Source organism: Cavia porcellus, unplaced genomic scaffold (genome assembly GCF_034190915.1).
Source record: "Cavia porcellus strain 051 isolate PalLab524CR breed Dunkin Hartley unplaced genomic scaffold, mCavPor4.1 scaffold_3, whole genome shotgun sequence".
In the NCBI taxonomy this organism is placed as follows: Eukaryota; Metazoa; Chordata; class Mammalia; order Rodentia; family Caviidae; genus Cavia; species Cavia porcellus.
The window spans coordinates 50,161,915-50,184,403 of NW_026947486.1; the positions used below are offsets into that span (position 1 = coordinate 50,161,915).

Here is a 22,489-nt window from a genome sequence, read left to right on the forward strand (position 1 = left end):
GTTTCAAATATGTCATTTACTTTCAAATACACTTATAATTTCCCTGCCTTTGTAATTGTACTGTGGAAAAAAAGGTTATGTAGACAATTGGTAACTAATTTACATCTGTCATCAATTATCTTTAATTTATAATTTTTTCTCCCAGCTGTGTTCAATTCAGTACCAATTCTGTCACTTTGAAACTGAACTTTGTCACCAGTTAATAATGTAAATTTTGAGAATCTGGGGACCTTAAATTTGTTCACTGCTCTTTCCTTTGTTCTTATGGAAAATTCTGGTACATAGCAGCCATTATGACTTAAATATTAAGTATCCCCCAGAAATTCATGAATTGAGGCCTTGATCCCTAATGTAGCAATGTTCAGAGGTGGAGACATAGGTGAATGGATTACGAGAGTGCTAGCATCATATTTTTAGCTGAATGGACTATTAGTATACACAGCCTTTTTGGAGAAAGTGGGTTACTGGAGGCATGCCTTTGAAGAGTGAATCTCTTCTTGGTCTTTACCTCTTTTACATTGTTTCCAGGATGCCATGACTGGAGCAACTAATTTCTATGTCATTTCTACCTTGAAGCCAGTGAACTACGGTTGGAAACTTCTGATATTCAAATAAGTATTTCTCCTTTAAGTTATATATGTAAGGTATTTGGTCCAACCAATAAAAATTTGACTACTACAGTAGGCAGATGATAAATATTCATTGGATATGTGACTAAATGTCTCTGTAATTTTGTTTTCCCACTTTTTAAAAAGGATTATATGGAATTCAATACTTAAATTGCTTATCATGGGATATATATCTAATATATTTTATTTTTTTTATTACCTAAAGAATAAAAATACTTCCAAAGTCACAAGACTTGCTGGAAAAGTGGACTGAAATCCAATTAATTTCATATTTAATATTTTGTAATGTATCCTAGGCAGGCACAGCAATTTTTACATTATGAAAAATGTGCTTTATTATAATTAATTCTGTGATGGTGATAGGAAGTGGATTACACACCTTGGCATGCATATACCCTAATTTGTATGTGAAAGAAAAAAAAATAAGAGGACAAAGATGATGAGGAAAACAAAGCAATTGGTCAAGTAATACAAAAAGATACACTATGATCTCAGAGGCCTTTCTTGTCTCCACATATACCCCTCCACTTTAATAATTGTTGCTTAAATATTTTGTTCTGCACCAAAAGAATCACTTATCAATCTTTATATGGTATAAACTTCATGAGATCATAGGTGTGACCTTCAGACAATGATTGGGTTGTAGGAGCACCCTAGGTGACTTGCTGCTAGGAAGTGGGACTTGGTCAAAAGAAGTAGGTCACAGCAGAGAAGGTTATATCTGCCTTCTCAACTCCTCTATTCCTTCCTACTCTCTGCTTTTTTTACACCGTGCAATGAGCAGCTATCCTTTTCTGTGTGCCTGTGCCTTTTCAAACTACCATGGAGCCAGATGATTGAACTGAAATGTGATCAAAAATAAATTTTCCTTTAAGTTGTCAGTGTCAGGTATAGTGTCTCAACAATGAGAAAGTGACTAAGATTTTGGTACCACAGAAGTGAGGTCATTGCTGTGATGCTCTCTGACCAAGTGGTTCAGAAATCTTTGTTAGTGGGAAAAATTTGGATAGGTGTGGAGATACTGGGGAAAAAAATGTCCTAGAATGTTGTAGGCTAAGGTTGATGGGAAATTTTGGTCAAAGTTCAAGAAGATCAGAATGCTGTTAGAAACGCACATGGTGAAGACCAGGCTAAGGAGGTTTCAGTTAGGAATAATCACACTGGGAACTGGACTCCAACTCATGTGTGTTATTCTCTGGCACAAATTTGTCTATATTATTTTCATTTTCTGAGACTTTGTATAAGATTGAGATAAAAGGCAATAAACTAATTGATCTACCAGAGGAAATTTCAAGGCAGCTCAACCTTAAGGTGGAAGCATGGTTACTGTTTGCTGCTTTCAGTAAATTATACCATAGGGAATAGCAGTAAATTGCCCATTTCAAAAGTTTTCAGTTTTGGCAGAAAGTGATGAAATGGCAATGATGAAAAAGAAGAAATCTTGTTTTCTGGAAGTATTATAAATCGAAAGAAGCCAAATACTTTACAAAAGATTAATAGGAAATATGCCTTCAGGGCCTGTAATGAATTAGTAAGGCTGTACCCTTTGAAGTTAAAACTTAGGAAAGTGCAAAACTTTGCTTTTGGAAGAGAGCCCCCAAGCACTGTGCTTAAAGAGGACCACATAGGAAATTTGAGATTCAGGTCACATTCCTCAGCCATCCAGACACTTGAAGATCCCTGAAGCCATGATACAAGAGACCCTAGCTTCTGATTAAGTTGGCAATAGAGAGTTTTGGGATCAGGAAAGCTTTCACCTAGATTTTATAAGAAGGCCTGGGGCCAGCCAGTGTGCCCTTGAGAAAGTAGTCCATGAAGTTGTGACAGTGAAGCCAAAGTGCCATGGAGACCTCAAGACGTTGGATGAAACAGAAGCATGGATTGTTACAAGGAGTATGCAAATCCAGCCTAAAAGAGAAGTCATGAAGTGTACAGCCACCAGCTATGCCACTTGGGCACAGCCACTCAAACCCTTTGTAGGTCCCATCTCATGGCTACAACTTGCCTTAGTCTGCAGACAAAAAGCAGCAGAATGTAGTATTTGCTCAGCTGGGTTTTGGTCTTGCTTTGATCTGATTTCCCTGCTCCTCCCTTTTGGAATGGGACTTTCTATCCTGTGTCATTGTATGTAGGCAGTATTCAACTTTCCTTTTGATTTTTACAGGGACTCCCAGGTAAGAGTTTGTCTTAAGTCTCAGAAGATGATTTGGACTTGGACTTTTCATAACCCTGGAACTATTAGAACTTTGGCAACTTCTAGAGACAGAATAAATAAAATTTGCATAAAGAGATGTACATAAGCCTTTAGAGCCTGGGGCACAATGTTATAGTTTATAAATACATGTCATGCTAAAAGCCTCATGAGTTTATAGATGGCACCTTTGGAAGGTGATGGAAATATAGGCATACTATAGCTGACTTGCTGTTAGGAGCTGACTTCCTGATTGGAAGAGATAGATCACTGTGGGCATGACCTAAAAGGTTACATAACCCTTTCTGGATCATTCCTTGAAGCTCTCTGCTTCCCGTATACCATGCCATGAGCAGCTCTTTTCTGCCATTATCATCCTGCTTTAGAACCAGTCAACATTGACCAAAATTAGAGAAAAATAAGTCATTTTTCTTTTAATTTGTGGTATTAGGTATTTTTTCATAGCAAACAGAAAACTAAGACACATGTGTTTATGAAAACTGACAAAAATATCCAAAACAATCATCTCCTAACTCAAACCCTGTGTACACATAGGTTCACTCAGATACCCACGTACAACTGATAGCCTCCCCTAGTTAAGGAGACATTAAAAATTTTATTTTTTATAAAGGGGGATAGGACAATATATATTAGTAGTACACTGGTATATCCTAAACACACTCCTAGGTTGGTAGCTGACAGGGTACTAACCTAATTTAACCATTTGTTTCCATAATACAAACAAATTATTTTATGTTGAAGTGAAGTGAATAATTACCACAATAATGGAAAAATAAAATAAAGAAAAAAGCAAAGAATTAAATTCCTATATGAATTGCTTTTGTTAATTTTGAAACTGATAAACTGATAATCTTTCTACTCTTAGTGAACTTCCTATTGTAAATTAAATTAAGAGAGACAGACAGAGAGAGAAAGAGAAATTATGAGTTAATATGTACACTAAGGAGGTCTTATTACTGTAGACAAGAAGAGTTTTCTCAATTTTCTTTTCACAATGAGATAGCAATTTTCTGTTTTTGTGTAATAGAATACTGTATACCTTGCAAGAAAGACAATAATGTAATTTTCTAATCACCTTGTTGCAAGGAATATGTGTTTACAATAGGCAACAAAAGCATGAAAAGAGTTTTCATGTATGACTATTGCTTTTCTTTTTCCTAATGAATATCTCAAAGGCTAAAATAAACAGACTAAAACTGCAACCTTTCACATAACTGTTGATAGAATTTTTATGGAAATTCTGTGAAAATTCTTTGTCACTTTTGTTTTGGTCGAGGTGTGTAAAAGTCCTCTGTAGTATGAGGGGTGGGGGTCTAAAAAAAGAAAACCTTTATAACATGCAAATGTCCTAGTTGCTTGGAGCTATAGATATCTCTGAGTCAAAATGGATGAATGCATGGTTGTATGAAATTAAACATAATGGGTTTTTTGTTTTGGTACCTGGGAATTGAACTCACGATCTCACACTTGCCAAGCAGGCACTTATGCCGCTGAGCTAAATCCCCAGACCAAACATGATGTTTTTGACACTAGTGATTAGAAATCTACTTTATAACTAGAAGAAAAGTTCAATAATCTGATTTTAATAATCTAATAACTCACTCTTCCAGTTTAGGTTACTGATTTCTAAGAAATTATATGTTGGAAAGAGTTCATGTAATGTCTTACCTGCTCAGCATTTTGTACTATGTATCTCCTAATATTGGTTTGTGGATATGTAATGACTTTCACCATTGGAGAATGGAGTTCCTATAAAAAAGATAAAAGATACTTATAATCATAACTAGTTAGCAACATTGGAGCTATCAATAATAATAATTAGGAACAATTTTTAGAGTGAAAGGAAACATTTATAGAAAGGTTAATGTACAATTTTATAATTTTGTTAATTTGATTCTTGAAAACATTTGAAAAAACATGTGATATGTTCTGAGCACTGTGCTTGTGATTTTCTATTATACTAATTTCATAGAAATTCACCATACTTTCTGATAAGAGTGTTTCATACTTAGTTTGGAAAGAATATGCTACATTTTTAAAATGGAGAATACTAAGGAAAAAGTGTGTGTGTGTATATGTATACGTGTGTATGCACACTTAAACATTTAAATCCTTAGTGTGTTGGAAAAGGAGGGCCATAAGTACATTAAAATGTATATAAAACATGAAAACTAAGTCACTTATAAAGTTTTAATGGAAAAATAGATATCGTTAGTAGATAAATAGTTCTTATACATCAATGAGAAAAATATTTACATTAATTAAAAATTAGCATATGGCATGCACAACTTTTAAAGAAGAAAAACATATGGTTAATAAACTTACAAAGTGTTCAACCAAATTAGAAATCAGAGCTAGTAAAAAAAATATTTACTGAAAAGTTGATATAATAATGCTCACAAATGTGCATAAGATGAAAAATTACGAGGTATAAACAGAAACACATAGCTGTTAAATAATGATCATGAGTAACTGACTTTTTTACTTATTTTTTATTATTATTTAAAGAGAGAGAAACAAAAAAACATGGAGAAAAAAGGGTAGAAATAATACAGAATTACAGAAAAGTAAACAGTAAGAAATCACTAGTTGATAAGTTACATATTGTCATCTTAGAAATAGTTGTTCAGGTTACAAAATTAAAGCATACAGAGTAACTAAAATTTATGTGAAATAGCTTATAATATTATTTAAGGTTAAATGAAAAAATGAAGATATAAAACTTCATATATAATATGAACTTGATTTTGTTTCTGAATGGAAGAAAACACAATAAAATATTTCTTATTATCTCAGTGAAGAAAGGAATTATGAGTGACTTATTATTGCTTCTTGATATTCTCTTATAGATCTAAATTTTCTGAAAATAAACATTTTATCAAAAATTAAATGTATAGGAAATCCAAATTAAAAAACTTTTCTTTTAAAAACAACATAGTTAATACAAATTTCTGATTAAATTTGAGTGTAATTAAATGTATTTTAACTGGACTTCGTTTCCTGAGGAAATCCTGCCTTGGTGATCTTACAAAGCTTCATTGGTAAGACAACAGTAATTTTAAATTCACTGTTATATGGTTTACCAATGTAAGCAACCTGTGATAATCTGTGAACTACTTGAAAATAGTTAATGGACCTAATTCACTTTTGTGTAATACTGGCATGAAGTTAGTATTCAGTAAATGTTTATATACTTCTAATTTGCCCAGATATAGTAGAGGCTAAATTGAAAATGGATAGGAAAATTTTCTCTGATAATTATTATACTCATTCTGTGTAATTTTACCTTTCCTTTGTGGTGCTCAAGGTCTAAAGACCAGCTTTTGTTCATTTGTTTCTGCACTGGCCAAGTTCACACCCTGGCACCTTATCTGGGAGACACTGCTTTCTTAAAAGAGAACATTTTCTCCTTCCTAACCTCTAAATTCTAAACACCCTATATTATCCTCCAACAAATCTTAGAATGTTTCAAGTATAGTTTTCCTAAAATTTACTTTTCAATACATGGAAACTAGCTAATTAAACATGTGTTCTTTGGCACACTATTTCATTACCATTGTAGTTACTTTTTGGACATGCTGCCTAAAATTGAGAAGACTCTAAAAGTGGAATTATTAAGCTATGAAGATCTTTGTGTGTCTTTTAAGTCATAAATCTATAAGAAGTGCTGTTAGTGACCTTAAAAATTATTGTCTCCAAATAAAAACATAAAATACTATCACTCACATACATAGTCATCGCCTCAATCCATGCAAGATTTTATTTCTCTTCAAATCAACGAAAAAATATTACAATTTACTAACAACTTCTTGGCTAAACTCAAGCTACACATTAAAGCAATTAGGTTGAGTAGAAATAAAACTGAAAATTCTGATTCATAGCACTTATTTCACATTCCTTTTGTAGACTCGGCCTCATTTTATATGTGAGCATTCTCTTTTTTGTTCCAAAGTCCTGACATTTCACAACTATGTAGTTACATGGCAGCCTAAATATTGTTCAAACATATAAGTAAGGCTTACATAAAAAGAAGAAAATCTAAAGTAAACCATAGTTTCTTTTACCTGGTCAGTATTTTGTGTTATATATAAGTTGTTTGGGACACAAGTTGATATTTTCAGAGTTGGAGAATGGAGTTCCTGTAGACAGAAAACAAGGTTCAAAAATTATTACTGAGCAATGTCCTTTGAAAGTATTAAGTTCCCACGATACGATTTCCTTTACTTTTTATAATACTATTAGGCATAAGAGTACTACATAAGACTTTCTTAAGTGACATACACCTTTCCAAAGAACATGTTTTTGGATTCCTTTGTCCCCTTGCAAGTAATCCAGTGATAAAATACTTTCTAGGACACTTCCATAGCAATATATCTTACTTGTACTGTTAGATTTTTCCTTTTTCCTTGAGAACTAACCTAACTACACCCCAATGTTATGACATGCCTATGATTAAGAAAATGAATGCAAGTTTTATGAAATAAAAACACTTACTGTAAAACTTCTCAGACCAATATAAGAAACTACTTTTGAAAACTTGACTAGAATAGTCACCCTTAGACTATCTTAAGCTGCATTTTAATTTACTACTTTTCTCATCTGATATTAGTTTAATTCCAAACAGTAGACTCCGATGTTTAAAAATTGATCCATAAAAGTGAAAGAATTAAATTTCTAATAATTACTCGATAAAACGGTCATTGTGTTGATTACTTTGGCATTGTTCACATCTTTTACCAGATCATCAAACCTGCAGTTTTCCTAGGTGCAGAGTTGATAGCATTACTCAGTCTCTTCATATTTTATTATAATTTACAGTTGATTCAAATTAATCTAAGAAATTTCCTTACAAAGATAAAAATATTTTATTTAGAAGAGAATTATTAAAATCAAAATCTGAGATTCATGAGTGAAACTTTGGCAGACTAATACAGGACCATAGCTAAAATATAAATTAAATGTTTTCTTAAAACAAGGTGTTGCATTTATTCTGTCAAATATTCTGCATGCTACTTATTTTGTTTTGTTTGATTTCCATCCGCCTGCTCCTCTGAGATCAATAACAATACTGTAGGTTCAGTATTCCTGGGAAATTTTAAATATGTCTATTTTCTGCTTGCAACCAAGGAGAATTTCCCAGATAGATGCAGACAATTAAAGATTGTAAAAAAAATAGGTACATGTTCTTCCATTTAGGAAAGTGGTCATAAATAGTATCATGAGTTTGTTCTGCAGATCCAAGAAGTACAGGTTCAGGGAGACAGTAAAGAAAAGAGTGCCCTTTGCATATGTAACAGATTGGTACATTCTTAAAATAAATCTTTACATTGGCAAAGTAAAAGCCTTCTGTTAACTATTCTCCCTCCACTCAAATCACTTAGAAATAACTGTCAGCTTTATAAAAATATATGTACAGGTACTGATATTTATTGATTTTATTATGCAAGTTAATATCTCTGTATTATATACTAAGTGTATGTCTTAGATATTTTAAAACAGTAGTGCTCCATTTTTGTTTGATAGCTTGTTTATTTACTTCAATACTAATCAAGGTTTAAATTATTTCCAGATTTTTGACTATGCTACAATGAACATCCTTGTGCAATGTTTCTTTAGAATTCCATAAAAGTAAGATTCCTAGATCATAGATTCAAACATTATTCATTTTAATAGACAATAACCAACTGAGTTCCCAAATGGTTGTGTCAATATGTTATGGTTTCTATCAGATGTCCCCCTCCAAGGCTTCCTGCACTCATAAGTATTTAGTCATTTTGGGGAAGTGACTGAATTATAAGGAATAATGGGATCATGTCTGCCTTGCCGTGAGGGAGCCTCCACCATATTCCTCTGCCATGCCACTCTACCATTCTACCTTGCATTGGAGCCAGACCAGGATGGACTGAAACCACTACAGACTGTTAGTTAAAATGAACCTTTCCTTCTTTGTAAGCTGTGGGTTTGGGGTATTGTGTTTCGGTGAAGAGAAAGTAACTAAGACATAATTATATATCCACCAGAAAATGTATTAAATTACTCACCACTGAATGTTACTTTAAATTGTTTGGCATGTTTAGGATGGAGCTAATATTAGTAACATTCTAAGAAGACGGTTTATATTCTTAACTGTACCTAGTAGGTGCCTATAAATAGTAGGTTTTTTTTTCTGTTTCCTTTGACCAATTCACATCTGATAGCACCAGCAAACAAAACATGACGAAACTTATTAGCCATATAGAGTAGTTTTTATGATAAAAGATTTTACTAAACTTTATAAACTTTCAGATATTAACACAAATAGTCACATGCACACACATTTGTGTGTGGGAAAACTAGCTTGGTTCTAAAATGAAGGAATTCCTTAACTTTACATTTGGGAAAATGGTATATTAACTCCAGAGATTGTTATATACTTGTTTCTAGTTATTCCTGAGCTTTTAATATTAGAATTTATCATCTAGACAAATCAGGTTTTCTCTCACACAATCCTAGGTATTATAGAATATATGAAGTAGCTTTAAAAATTAAAAAATTAAGACAGTGGCCTAGAGATAAAGATGCTTGACCAGTATAAATTTAAGTTTCAACATTATGGATTTAGGTAGGTCATAATGGTATAAAACTACTATTTTGTATAATTGATATGCACTAATAATAAACAAATGAAAATGAACAAAATCCTTATATAAAGGGCAAGAGTTCTCATTTAAAATAAGGGGAATGGATGATTTTCTGAACATGAGGTTTAGTGATTGTGGAAACTTGCTAAAAAAAGACCCCTACAATTCTACAGAATTAGATAATGTGGGCTAATGACCCAAATGAATAATATACTGATGATAGAAGGTACTTTCAGTGGCATTTGTTTTAGGCAAGATTGCAATTAAGTCATTCTGCAAAAAGACATTGTCTGTTTCATAGGTAATGACAAAATTGTTCAAGAATGAATAAAGAAGATACTTTAATTTTACAGGTACTCCAGGAAAAGATTTCAAACCTACCTTACAATAACCTATGTATTTACTTTTTACCACCATTATGTTTATGTAACATCTAAATCTTTCATGTTGAAATAAGTAAATTCAATGAAGAGCAACATGTTTTATTCTTGTGTCTTCTGTATCACAAACCCACATTCCTGAAAACCAAATAATTTGAAGCAGGGATCAAATACTTTGAGGCAGAGATTAGTTAGTGTGGCTATAATGACATGGTAGAGAGACTCCTGAGCTTGGAGTCAGAATTTGGGGATTTGCTTCTAGCTAGCGGTATGGTATTGGACAATTCATCATTTTTATGATCTTCACTTTCCTCATGCAAATAAATGAGAAGAGGATGTGAATATCTTTAAACTCCTTTCTATTTCTGACATTCAGTGAACATGGGAGAAAATTTCTATGTTATGTTTCTATAATGGCAAAACAATTTAAAGCCTTTAAGTTTTTAGTCTTTCTTTCCTTCAATATTGATGATGACCACAAAGTGACAACTAACAGCTATGTTACATGGATGGTCTTATTCAGTGATCATAACAACATCATAAGGCAGGTACCACTATAACCCCATTATTCTTGTGAATCATATTAGAAAAAATAGGTTAATTAGGTAAAAATCACACAGCTAATACTAATTTCTAACTTATGGAACTCTGAATAAGATCTCATGACTCCAGAACTCTAGAGTTTGCTTCATTATATTTTCTGTTTTTCAAGTTGTATAACCTAATTATATGGTTAAGTTAAACTATTCTTTATAATAGCTAGATATTTGTGGTTTTGTTATTTACTGTAAAGGAAATTTTTGGATGTCTCAAATAAGAAACTTGTCCACAAGTGACTGTGTGTGAGAGCAGCCTTGATTACATAAATTTAAGCTTGTATAAATTCACTAGGGTTTTTTGATAGAGTACATGATATATTTACAGAATATAGTCACAGGGCTCTCAGTTCAATAAAAAATTAATTTTTGTAGTAGTTATATAACATAAGCCATTCAATTTTCCTGGATGCCTATTTTTTTCTGATAATATATGCAGCATATAACTGAGTCACTTATCCCTCTGGCTCATACCTGCTAAATACATAAATGTTAACTTGTTGGAAATTTTATTTAGGTAAAGTTCTGTGAAAAGAGTTTTCTTACAATTATGTGAGTTTAGGATTGGTATAAAATTCCTCTCCTGCCTCAGGTAATGGTTTTCAATGCTGGGAAAGATGTAACTTCGACATTTATTTTATGCCAACTGTACCTAGTTACCAATTTTAAAGTCTGAGTGGGTTAAAATCAGTCTGATTTTTCAGATAAGTTAATGACATCACTTGAAATGATTACCCATAACTTATTACATCTTAAATCAGAACTGCAAAACTAATTACCCTAGAAAATTTACCATTAAAAATATAGCTTATTTCCAACTGTTTTTCAGATTTGAATAAGTTGAAATATGGATGGCTCATATTTTTTTAGTTACTTACCATACTGAGGGTGATTTTGAGCAAGCAAAGTGCCAGGGAGAAAGAAGGAAAATTAGAAGTCAGAGAGATAAAATTAACCTCAAGAGATAAGAAATACCTTTAAAAAGCTAAAGCTGATATATTCTGAATTCCAGGATTTTTTCAAGGCAAGATCTTGAAAATCAGAATGGAAATATTTTTGTCCATATATATATATATATATATATATATATATATATTCTAGAATGCAAAAAGTACAGCATGGATACTTATAAAATTATTTAATGATATAAAATATGAATCTTGTGAACTGAAAAACACTTAGTTTCTAAATAAGGTCAATGGAGAAAACTGATGTAGTACAAATAAGAGAGCTCATTTCTAGACTCAGCACATTCATTAACTAGCTCTGCTATCTAGGCAAGTTGTTTTGTACTGTTTTAGACTTTGTTTCTTTATTTGTATAATACATATATAACACCTAATATAGGTCACTTTTATTTGTACCCTGTGCAATTTGTAAAATGCACATGATGATGCTTTTATGCTTAATTTTTGAATTTCTACAGAATAAACATATTAAAAAGTTTCTTGAAGAACAAAAATATTAATTAAAGGCATTTTTGCTGATTGGTTGTATATACATGTTGAAGTTATTAACTGGAACTTTGTAATGTAATGGTATAGAGAGATATAAAGAATAAATAAAATAGAATGTCTACTCTCACCAAGATTACAATCAAGTAGTAGATAAAAACTATTACAAGTAAGAGTTAAATAAACTATATAAAAGCCATTAAAAAGTTTAGTATGGGAACATAGACACAATAGTAACCTGGGAAAATCAGAGATTTTAGTAGAATGTTACATTTGAAAAAGACATTGATAAATTGACATAATTTCAGCATTTATAGTTTGATGAGGTGGGGCATAAGGACAGTTCAGATTAGAAGTTAATGGGTGTACCTGGTGTGGTGGCACACACCTATAATCCCAGAAATCAGGAGTCTGAGGCATGAGGATTGCTGCTAAGTTTGAAGCCAGCCTGAGCTACATGGTGAAACTCTGTCTCAAAAAAAAAAAAAAGCAATGAGAGTTGTGAAAAGTTTAGGGCTATATTTAAAGAACAATAATTCATATTTTGCTTGACATATAGGACAACAGATGGAGTGGTTTAGAAAAATAGGGCCCAAAGGAGTCAGATCATGGAGGCCTGAATGTCAGACTAAGGAATTTGTAGATATTGAGTGTCATTGAATTTGGGGGGAAGGAGCAAAGCAGTGATATGAGACGTTTGCAGGAAATTTAGGCAAGTTTTTTAGTTTATTTATTTATCTATGTATTTCTTTGAGGTAGGCTCCCACTGTGTAGTGCATTGTAGACCTAAAACTTGCCATTTTTTGCTTCAGCCTCTCAAGTGCTGAAATAGGGTTGTGCCACTATGACTGATTATTAAGCAAAGTTTCTAGAGAATAATGTTTAGTTAAAATTAAGTTTGCAAATACCTTTAATTTTTGTTGGAATTTGGGTTCTGAAAGTGAAGTTTGCATTAAGCAGATAACTGAGTAAATATTATGCTAGATATAAAAATCTTTCCACACAATTTCTAATTGTGTTTTGCTGTATAGATGAGCACTACACAGTAGTATTAGCTTTTATGAGGCAATCTCCAGACAAGTACATTGTATGTTAAGCCACTGAAGGGAATCTGAATGAAATTTTCAAAAATGAAAGCACATCACCTAGACAGAATATCAGCACAAGGGGAGGTAGAGGGACTACATCTATAAGCAAATTAGCAGCTTTGAGATAATTTGCTTAAAAGAAGTATTGTAGCAAGAACCTTGGGAAATGATGTGAAATTTGATTAGAGTAGGTATCTTTTTAACAATATTTGCCATAATACATAATGATGCATATTTGTCAATGGAGAAAAAAGGACAAAACAAATATACACAAGTTAAGTCTAAATGTTTAATGGGGTCTAAGAATTAGAATAGAAAATAATCTCATTTATTATAAATATATTTCTTGTGTTGATTTTATGTGTGGTTCACTTTTTTTTATCAGTATCAGGGATTAAACTCACGACCCTGTACTTGCAAAGCAGGTGCTTATGCTGCTGAGCTAAATCCCCAGCCATTTTGTTCACTTTTTAAAAAAGAATCTATGTATTCCGTGTTGAATTCAAAGAGATTTTATAGAAGAGTTAAAGACAGAAATAGACCCACTTAATTCATATAACTTTATTAAAGCCACTGATGGCAGGCACAGTCAGGCATTTTTGGAGGTCAGAAAAGGAGAAAAAATGTGAAAGGGAAAAGGGAAGAGAGAAAACTTACATACAACTTTTAAGTTCCATTCTATTTTTTAAAATGTTGAAACTAAGTCAAATCAAAATAAATCTTTTGGAAATCAACTTTCAGCTGTAAAGAATAGTGGGGAAGAAAGACCAAAGAAGTATTACATTACTGAATACTCTAGGCATCTATGTCTTCTTGTGGTAAATAATGCATTAATTATAAAGGGGTACTTTATCTACGATGGACATGAGAGTAAAATACTACACTGAGGAAAGGGGAAGAAGAGTTAAGCCTGACAAAACTCTGGAAATGGTTTTCCAGACCTGTTCTAAGTGATGGGTGAGATTTGTATAGTAATATGAGATAAGAGTAGACATCACCAGACCCTGAGTAAAATTTACAAAGGTTAGAGTGGAAGGGAAGCAAAATCCTCAGTCTGTTCCAGAAAAAGTAGTCTAGTGTATCTGAAACAAAAAGTGATAAGAGGTGGGTAATGAGACAGACTGTAGAAGTAGTATCAGCTTGTCCTAAGAGATCCTGCAACATCATCAAGTTCGGGCATTTGAACTCACAGTTGGAATCTGCTTCTGAATTTTATTTTTTGAGACAGTGTTTCACTAAGTAGTTCAGGCTGGGTTTGAGCTCACTACGTAGCCCAGGCTGGCTTTGAACTTGAAGCAATCCTCCTATCATAGCCTCTGGAGTGCTGGGATTATAGGCCTGAACCTGTCTCTTGATTCTACATTATTAATTAAATGTCATTTTAGTTTTAAAATAATGTATTACACAGAAAGGTACAAGATAATTTTATTTATTTATAATATTTCTATCAGTGGTCTTCCAAATGCTTTGGATTCTTCAAATAACTGAAAATTTATGAATATTGTTTTATAGCATTTTATATTTTGGTGTAGAATCAGTTAAATTTATGAAAAAAATACAAAATAATTGTCAATAACAAGAATCCCTTCTTATTGGTCAATCATATAATATTTTAAATGCCATGTTCAATTACACTATTTATTTATGTTCATCTGCATTATTTGTTTATATCTTAACATATTCTGAGGGACTTTATACATTCATATATGGAACACATATAAATATTTACCATGAAATCTAATAAACAATCATATATCAGAGATTTTACTGGGTCTAAACTCCATTTGTAACATATTCTGGCAGGATGAATTTGAGCAAATTATATAACATTTCTGTGTCTCAGTTATCTTACCGCAAAAGTAGTAATGATAATAAACGTTATTTTCTAAAAATGAAATGTAAAGAATGTAAAAGATACTTTAGAGAGGGTGTAAAACTCAAATCATGTACTCCTCCATCCTCAAGAAAGTGGGCGTTGTAGCACATGCTTTTAGTCTCAGGTACTCAGGAGGCTGAGGCAAGAGGATTGCGTTCAGCAGTTCAAGATAAGAATGGGGAACATGCCCAAAAATAAGACATTCTGATTAAGAGGAACTACTTTTCATTTTTTGTCTCTTCCCAGCCATCTTCTGTGAATAACTGGGCTTCTGGCAAAAATTATTTAGATGGAAGAATATATACATGAAATATGCATAAATCCTTCATTCAGTTCTATTAAAATGTGAGTTTAACTCTTCTACTGAATTACTCTCACTTATATTTCAAGAAGTTATGGCTTCCTTTATGCCCATTGTTGCTGATCATATAACAACAAATATGTGCAACTACAGATTTTTAAAAGTAAATTATATATGGCTTGAATGTATAGTGCCACATTGCTCAGTAGTACAGTCTACAATGTTGGCAGTGTTCTATGCTACTATCAAATACAGTAGTCACCAGTTACACATTTTTGTTGAGTACTCTAAATGAGGCAAGTGTCACTGGGAAGCTAAATTTGATTTTAACTAATTTATAAATAGCCACATGTGGCCAGCATCTATCATATTGAGTATGAATCCCTAGTGGGAGACATTAGGTGAGAGGTAGACTTGTGAACATATTTTATGTTTGATATCATTTTACATTTAAATAATAAAAATCCAATTTTAAATTTCATCTTAATTAAGATTAAAGTTCAAAGATGCTAGGAACAAGAGAACTTCCAAATTAGTCTTTCTAAATGATATTTACATCAGTAAATATTATAAATACATTCTTGCTGTTCCAATATTTTGACCATATATCATGCACCTTGAAAAATTGTTTTAATGTTTTTCCTACTTATTTTCCTAGCTGGTGGCCCCAATAAGCATTTTAAGCATGTAAGTTTACCTTATCATTCTAGTGTCAAAGTAACTCTTACTTTACAGAGTGTTCATTTAGTTTATCATGTTGTTTGTCTAACAAGGGGATTTTGTTGGATATATTATTAAAGTTCAGATATAAAAAATAAAAGGAACAAAATTATTAAATATTAAATCCTTGTTAAACATTGCACTATTGGATACTTTCACATGTTAGCTCTTTCAATACTCACTACAATCCTGATGAAAGGTATTATTTTCTTTGCTTTACAAATCAGAAAACTGAATTCCTAAGAGATTAAGGATTTATTCAAGATAATACATTATACAAGGTAATACATAACACTTACTGTATGTCAGGCACACTGCTATATATTCATCACCATACATAATCATATTCAACTGCAACAATAATCCTCTGAGTTATACGTTATTATTGTCCCATTTTACAACTGAGGCAAATGGTGCATACAACTAACAAATATTTGAATTGAAATTAAACACAAGAATTTTAAAATCTACACCTACATTCCTAGGCACTACTTCTAGAATTTTGTGATTCTGTCCAAGTTCACCTGATCATTATGTATTTATTATTTGCACCATTTCCTGAGATATTTCATGTAAATTTCACTTAAAACCCATTTTACAGGAATTTTTTCTTTGACTGTTCTTTAGACTAAAAAATCTGAACCTCATCAAGTGCTATATATTCACTCTCATTTTCTCATTGATAGCTTTGCTCAAAGAGCTTAATACTTTAGTTCAATAGATCCAGGAAAAACTCTTGGAAATAAGAATTAGAAAATAGAAATCATTATATAAAAAGGACAGGATTTTGTTTTCTAAAGTTTGCAGAAGTGAACATGGCACCCTTTCATGTTGTGCAATTTGAAAATTGAATCCTTGCTTAAAGACTAATATATCACAATATTCTAAGAAGGAAAGCCATGGGGGCCTGTAGATGTTCTTATCAGGCTTGATAGATATACAATTTTGGAAACAAATAATACTGGCTTAGAAACAATGTAGTCCAACAGATTGCAAAGAGGTGAGATATTTTAAAACTACCTGACATTTGTGCTGACAGAATTAACCATTTGAATGGATAGTAACATAGTTAAATCCATGCATTAAGTTACTGCTGAAATATTACTCTGAACTTTATACAACAATATCCTGTAAAGTATAATCATCTCTCTGTTGATGAAACAAACTTCATTCATTTAGTATAAAGTTTTGTTACTCTATTATCATGTATAGAAAGCAAGTGGCTGTATCAAAATTAAAAAAAAAAAAAGAAAAAGGTCTTGGGGTATAGTTCAACAATAGACTCGGTGGGTTCTATTCCCAGTAAAATAAAAAAAGTAAACAACAAAAAACAATATAAAGTACTAATGATAGGACTACTTCCCTTCATTCGTTTTTGTCAACTGAAATCTGTTATTTGAGCGACTCATTCCTGGGTCATGTTTCTTCTTTTTTTGAAGAAAACTAGTAGATACAGAAGAAATAAAATATGCAGGTGTATCGCAGTGCAGGCTTTTGCTTTAAATGGTTTAAGTATTTATCAGAATAGCTCCTGGTGTGAAAAGATTTGAATGAAGTATATTTGCTTAGAAAGTTTAACTTTTAAAAGGAGTTTAAGATAACAATAAATCTCTATTTTTACCATGAATCATCAAACAAAGAAATTTGGACAAAGACAAATAAAATTTCCCGTCTTCCTGTTCCTCTTGCTGTTATCTCTACACAATGTCACCCCACAATGACAATTTATGAGTGCCCTTCACTGAAAACAGGTCCAGATCTACTTTAAACAAAAGGCAATTGCCACGGGCATCTTTGTCAGCAATTTGTTGCACTCAAAATTTCTACAGCTTCATTTAATTGTAAGTACAAAAGGAGTAACCAAACCTGAAAACAAGAGTTGGTTTATTCTGACGTTATTCTTTTTTTCAGGCCACGTACTTCCCTGAACGTATTTACTTTAGGGACTACACCCTTGGTCAACAATTTATCAAAGCAACATTCTACCTCCCACAGAACAGGAAAATTTTCTGGAACAGAAATCGTAACAAAGTTGGGGAGCAATTGTAATTTTGAGAAGCAAAGACAAAGGGAAAAATCATGTAAAAGAAGGTAAACCCAAATTGAGTAATTAGGGATAGCAGCTATCTTTTTTAAGTGCACATTTCCCATAGGCTGTTGCCTAGAGTTAGATTCAATTATAAGTTTCAAATTCAAAAGTGGGACAATCTTTGTAATACTCACATTATATTGGTGACCACAATACAAAATAATCTTTTAAAATGAAATGTAGTTAGGCATACTAGATAGCTATAGACCATGTTTATTTTCAAAGTATACTTTCCCTGCACAAACAAATGGTATTTCCCCAGAAAAATCAGTGTTTTCCTTAAAATATAGCATGTGTTAAGTGAGTGACTCAGATTAAAAATGTGTTCATCCATTTTTTCTCAAAAACAGAGTTCCTTTCTGAAAATATCTTGAACTTCATGAAAATTAGCAGGAGGAAAGATGTTAGTTCAATAACTAATTGCTATAAATCCTGTTCATTTAAGGCAGTATTTCATTTTAAATTAATGATCGTTGGTTAATATTTAAGTTCTAAAGTTGAGCTCTAAGTTTTTGTTTTTGTCTTCTTTTCTTTTAATTAGATTCTAAAAATCCATTTACTTATAATACTCTATTCAGTTCTAAAAATGCATCAATGTCCTTACTTGTATAGTTAAAGATAGTAATTTTATTTTTATCATGAATTCAAGTAACTTATTTTTTATACATCACCATTTTACCAGTTATATCATAAAACAAAGTGTTTAGCATCCAAATATTAAGTTACACAGCTCAAAGGCGTATAAAATATTAGCTGTCTGCTCAATTCATTAACATATATTCACTTCTTTTTTTTTTTTTTTTTTTTTGCAAGAGTTTGGGAAGAGAAGGAAAAACAAAATCACGTCTCAAACAAAAGATAAGATAGTAAATAATTTCTGGTAAGTAAGGAAAAGAATTAAAACATTTTTCAGAAATTTTATAATTAACAATTGTTTTAGCTACAATAATAAAGCATCTATATTTTAAAAAAATATTTACTAAATGAAAGAATATATTCTACATTTTCTACACAGACAAATGCAACAGTTTGCTAAAAATATTGAATTTTACCCCCTCCCAGTCTGTTTTCAGGCCCTCCCTATTTACTGGTTTCTATGTTTTTTTTTTAACAAATATCTTACTTATCACACAAAATAATAACAATTTAAAAATATATCTGATCAATTATAGACATGAAACAAAGCAACATTATGTATTCAGAGAAATTTAAATGTGTTTTTATCTGTAAACTATTTTAGTGTACAGATTATAATAGGGGAAAATATTGTCTAATATACTAGAAATAGAAAATAATAAAATTCTGCATTTGGTTAAAATCTAAATGTACTACTTTAGTTAAAATTAAGATTCAGGAAAGAAAACAGATTGATCTCACTTTCAGTTTCTCAAAGGGAATATATTTTACTACTGGCACATATATTTTGAAATCTCATGAGTTCTTTGAAAGTTATCTAAACACTAAAATGTTAAAAGCAAAGTAAAAGTTTAATTGATTTCACTGTGAGCAAGAATTGAATGTAATACTCATTTCCCTTGCTGCACCAGTCATACATTCTGGCACCAGAATAACTGCTACATACAAACTCATTTAAAGCATAGCATATTAAAGACATAGTTTATTAAAACCTACAACTAACAAAAAAGTTTTGGAGTAACATGTGTTGTTTATTCCTGCTTGTCCTGGTATATAACAAACCTGCCTACATATCTTTTCCATTTGGTTGCTGTGCAGGTAATTTCAGATCAAATCTAGGTACACTTTATATAATACCACAATGCCATCCTAAAAATAAACAGGAAGAAAGGAAATAACACAAAACAGATGAGTTTTCTTGTCAGATTCTTTATGTCAGCTATCTAAAAGTTTTCCTGCCATTTTCTCTTATCATAAAATCCAACAAAATTTAAATTGTGTAGTTAGGTTTTTTCTTGTACCAACAAGGGAATGATGGAAGTAAGTCTTTTTGTTTTGTTTTATTTTTGTTTTACCATATAGCATTGATCCCATCTTCTTCATCTCTACCTACATCTTACTTTTCTTTAATTTTCAATCATAAATAACTTCAAGTTTTAAAATGACATTGAATCCAATCTCTTGTTCCAGTTTTTGTGGTCAAACTTTCTGTTCCTAAAGTTTTTACATACATTTTTATGGGGGCCTATGTTTCAGGATGGAAATACTTTTGTGTGGGGATCACTCTGGAAAATATTAGGTAAAAAAGGAACATACTGTAAAAAGCTCAACGGGCTTGGGCCTCGTACCATTAAAAGAGAAAGTTGAACCAAGGAACAAACAATAAAGCAAGGCCTCAAAATCTTTTCTGTACTCAGTGTCTATAATTTTCCAGTTTTCAGCTTTTAAATGCATATATATTTTCTTTCACTAACAAATTTACATGAAAAGATGCTAATGGAATAAAGTAACTCTGACAAATAGGATATGAAACAAAGATCAAACCCACTTTGTTTTGCATTAGCAACACCCTGCTGAGTATTTGAATGTCCATTTGCATTATTGTTAACACTAGTAGGAACTAGTATTTTCAGACTTTATATTTGTTTTCCCCTTGATCTCAGTACAGAGGGAGTTTTTCTCAACAAGCAAATTACTGAGACTTAATCTTAGATCTTTTTTTTTGGTACTTTTCCCTGAAATCATACTAAGTGTTCAATGTAACAGCAAAATTGCAGCATTCGGGGTTTAGCGATATCTATTTGAAAAATTCTTTAAATGTAGTTATTTTAGAAATTTTTCATATTCGACTTAAATTTTAAAATTTTGGAAAAGTAATTCATACTATTTTAAACTGGTATAATAATTAAACATAGGATAACATACCAGTGACTGCTTTGTGAGAGCATCACAATACAAATTATATCTTGAAAACACTATTTCAGATTGGACAGAAGCTTTCACAAGGCTTAATACATTCACATTTTCTGTAAAGGACATCAGAATGAAACAAAGGTATAAAACTTCTGAATTTATACAGACTTGCAATGTCATTTTTCATTTATTGCCAAGAGTATTAACAAACTCTTGGAAACGAATTCATGTCACTTTCATAGGTATCTTAGAGTTCCATCTTTTGTAGCTTTCATATAACAATTACTTACATCTTCCTTTATACAATCTTGTTTCCACTATTTTGGTATCCTTATATCAATATTTCATAAAAAATTCATCTAGTCTGTGCAATCAATGTGTCTTGTCAAGAAGTGAGGCACATATAACAATTCAGGGTGACATTTGCACCAGCCTGTTATTCTGAAGCACTTCATACTATTAGCTGGAAACAAATAATTATCAGTCCAACATATCATTATCCCTGAATCACTGTAATTGGTATTAAAAAAATACCTTTCTGTATCCTATATGCACTGAGTTCATAAGAATCCTAAAGAAACTATTGTATGCAAGTTAATGTTTGTTTTTCATTAGAGGCAAAAAATACATTGCTTAGATCAGATCTTCCACTTAAATTCAACAGAAAAATGAGCTCTCTTATCCTCTGATTAGATTACAAAAATCATTGGAACTGTTAAACAAACAGCCACAAGCACTAGTAAATGAGAAACAGCCAAGAATTGGAACTTGGGAGATTGTCCAATGCACACATAATTGCAATCCATCAAGAGATCCCCTGTAAAGTAAGTAAAAGCAGAAAGAAAGAGGAAATATGAGGTTCAAGGTTTCCTTTCTCTATTATTCTGGTATAGCTATATTCGTTGTACCTGGGAATGGTTGCTCCAAGCCAAGTTTTGGTAGGAAGAGGCAGTTTTGATGGGGGAGAGCACTTCCTGTGAGCTGATGGGGTCCAAGGCTTGCACTACCTTGTTCATGGGCCCACTGTAGGTCCTCACGCGTTCATAGACTACATTTTTTTCTAGAGGCTGTTCGGCTTGGCTTGACTGATGGTGGCAATGGTAATGCTGGGGCTGGTACTGTAACACCTCAGAGGCCTGTTGGTTTCCACAGCTGCTGCTGGTTTCGTTCAAATAGCTTGAGCTCATCATCTTGTCAGTCTTTCCCTAAGGAATAAAAACAAAAAGACAATGAAAAAAAAGTGCAGGCTCATATACAGAAGTCCTTTATCAACCAGCTCTTCTTGTGGTGTTTGAGAGAAACTGAGTTACCTGGGCAAGAGCAGGAGCAGGTCTGGCAGCTGCAGAGGAGGTAGCAAAGTATTTGAGTTTAAATGAAAAGTGGAACCACCCTGTGAAATTGCTCCAGGAAATAGAACTGACACGCCCCTGAAGGGTGGATTCGCCTGGCAGGTTTGTGTGCCAAGAGAGGCCCTGCCTTGCCAGAAAACAGGTATGAAGTTTCTCAGTAGGCAAAGGAGTCTAGATAAAGCGAAAATGCAGACTTTTGGGACTGAAGCCAGATTTTCGAAGCCAATGAGATCAGAAATTTGAAGGCAAAGACATACTAAAGGCCAAGTTTGCTAGAGAAAAAAAAAATTCATAAAAATCACATGAAAGTGCCTTAGATTCCTACATTTAGCCAAGGTGGCTAAAA

At 32.2% G+C, this 22,489-nt stretch overlaps 1 protein-coding gene across 1 annotated transcript in view; it reads right to left on the reverse strand.

The window, feature by feature from the left end:
- Positions 1–22,166, reverse strand: part of Pof1b (POF1B actin binding protein) — a 92,150-nt gene extending 69,984 nt beyond the window's left edge. Inside the window, exons 1-4 of the mRNA XM_063246158.1 lie at positions 22,105–22,166; positions 21,703–21,999; positions 6,906–6,980; positions 4,510–4,590 (exon numbers count right to left, since the gene is read on the reverse strand). Of these exons, the coding sequence (XP_063102228.1) occupies positions 4,510–4,590; positions 6,906–6,980; positions 21,703–21,984 (438 nt within the window). The 5' untranslated portion in view covers positions 21,985–21,999; positions 22,105–22,166. The remainder of the gene's footprint in view (positions 1–4,509; positions 4,591–6,905; positions 6,981–21,702; positions 22,000–22,104) is intronic.
- Positions 22,167–22,489: the final 323 nt, after the last annotated feature.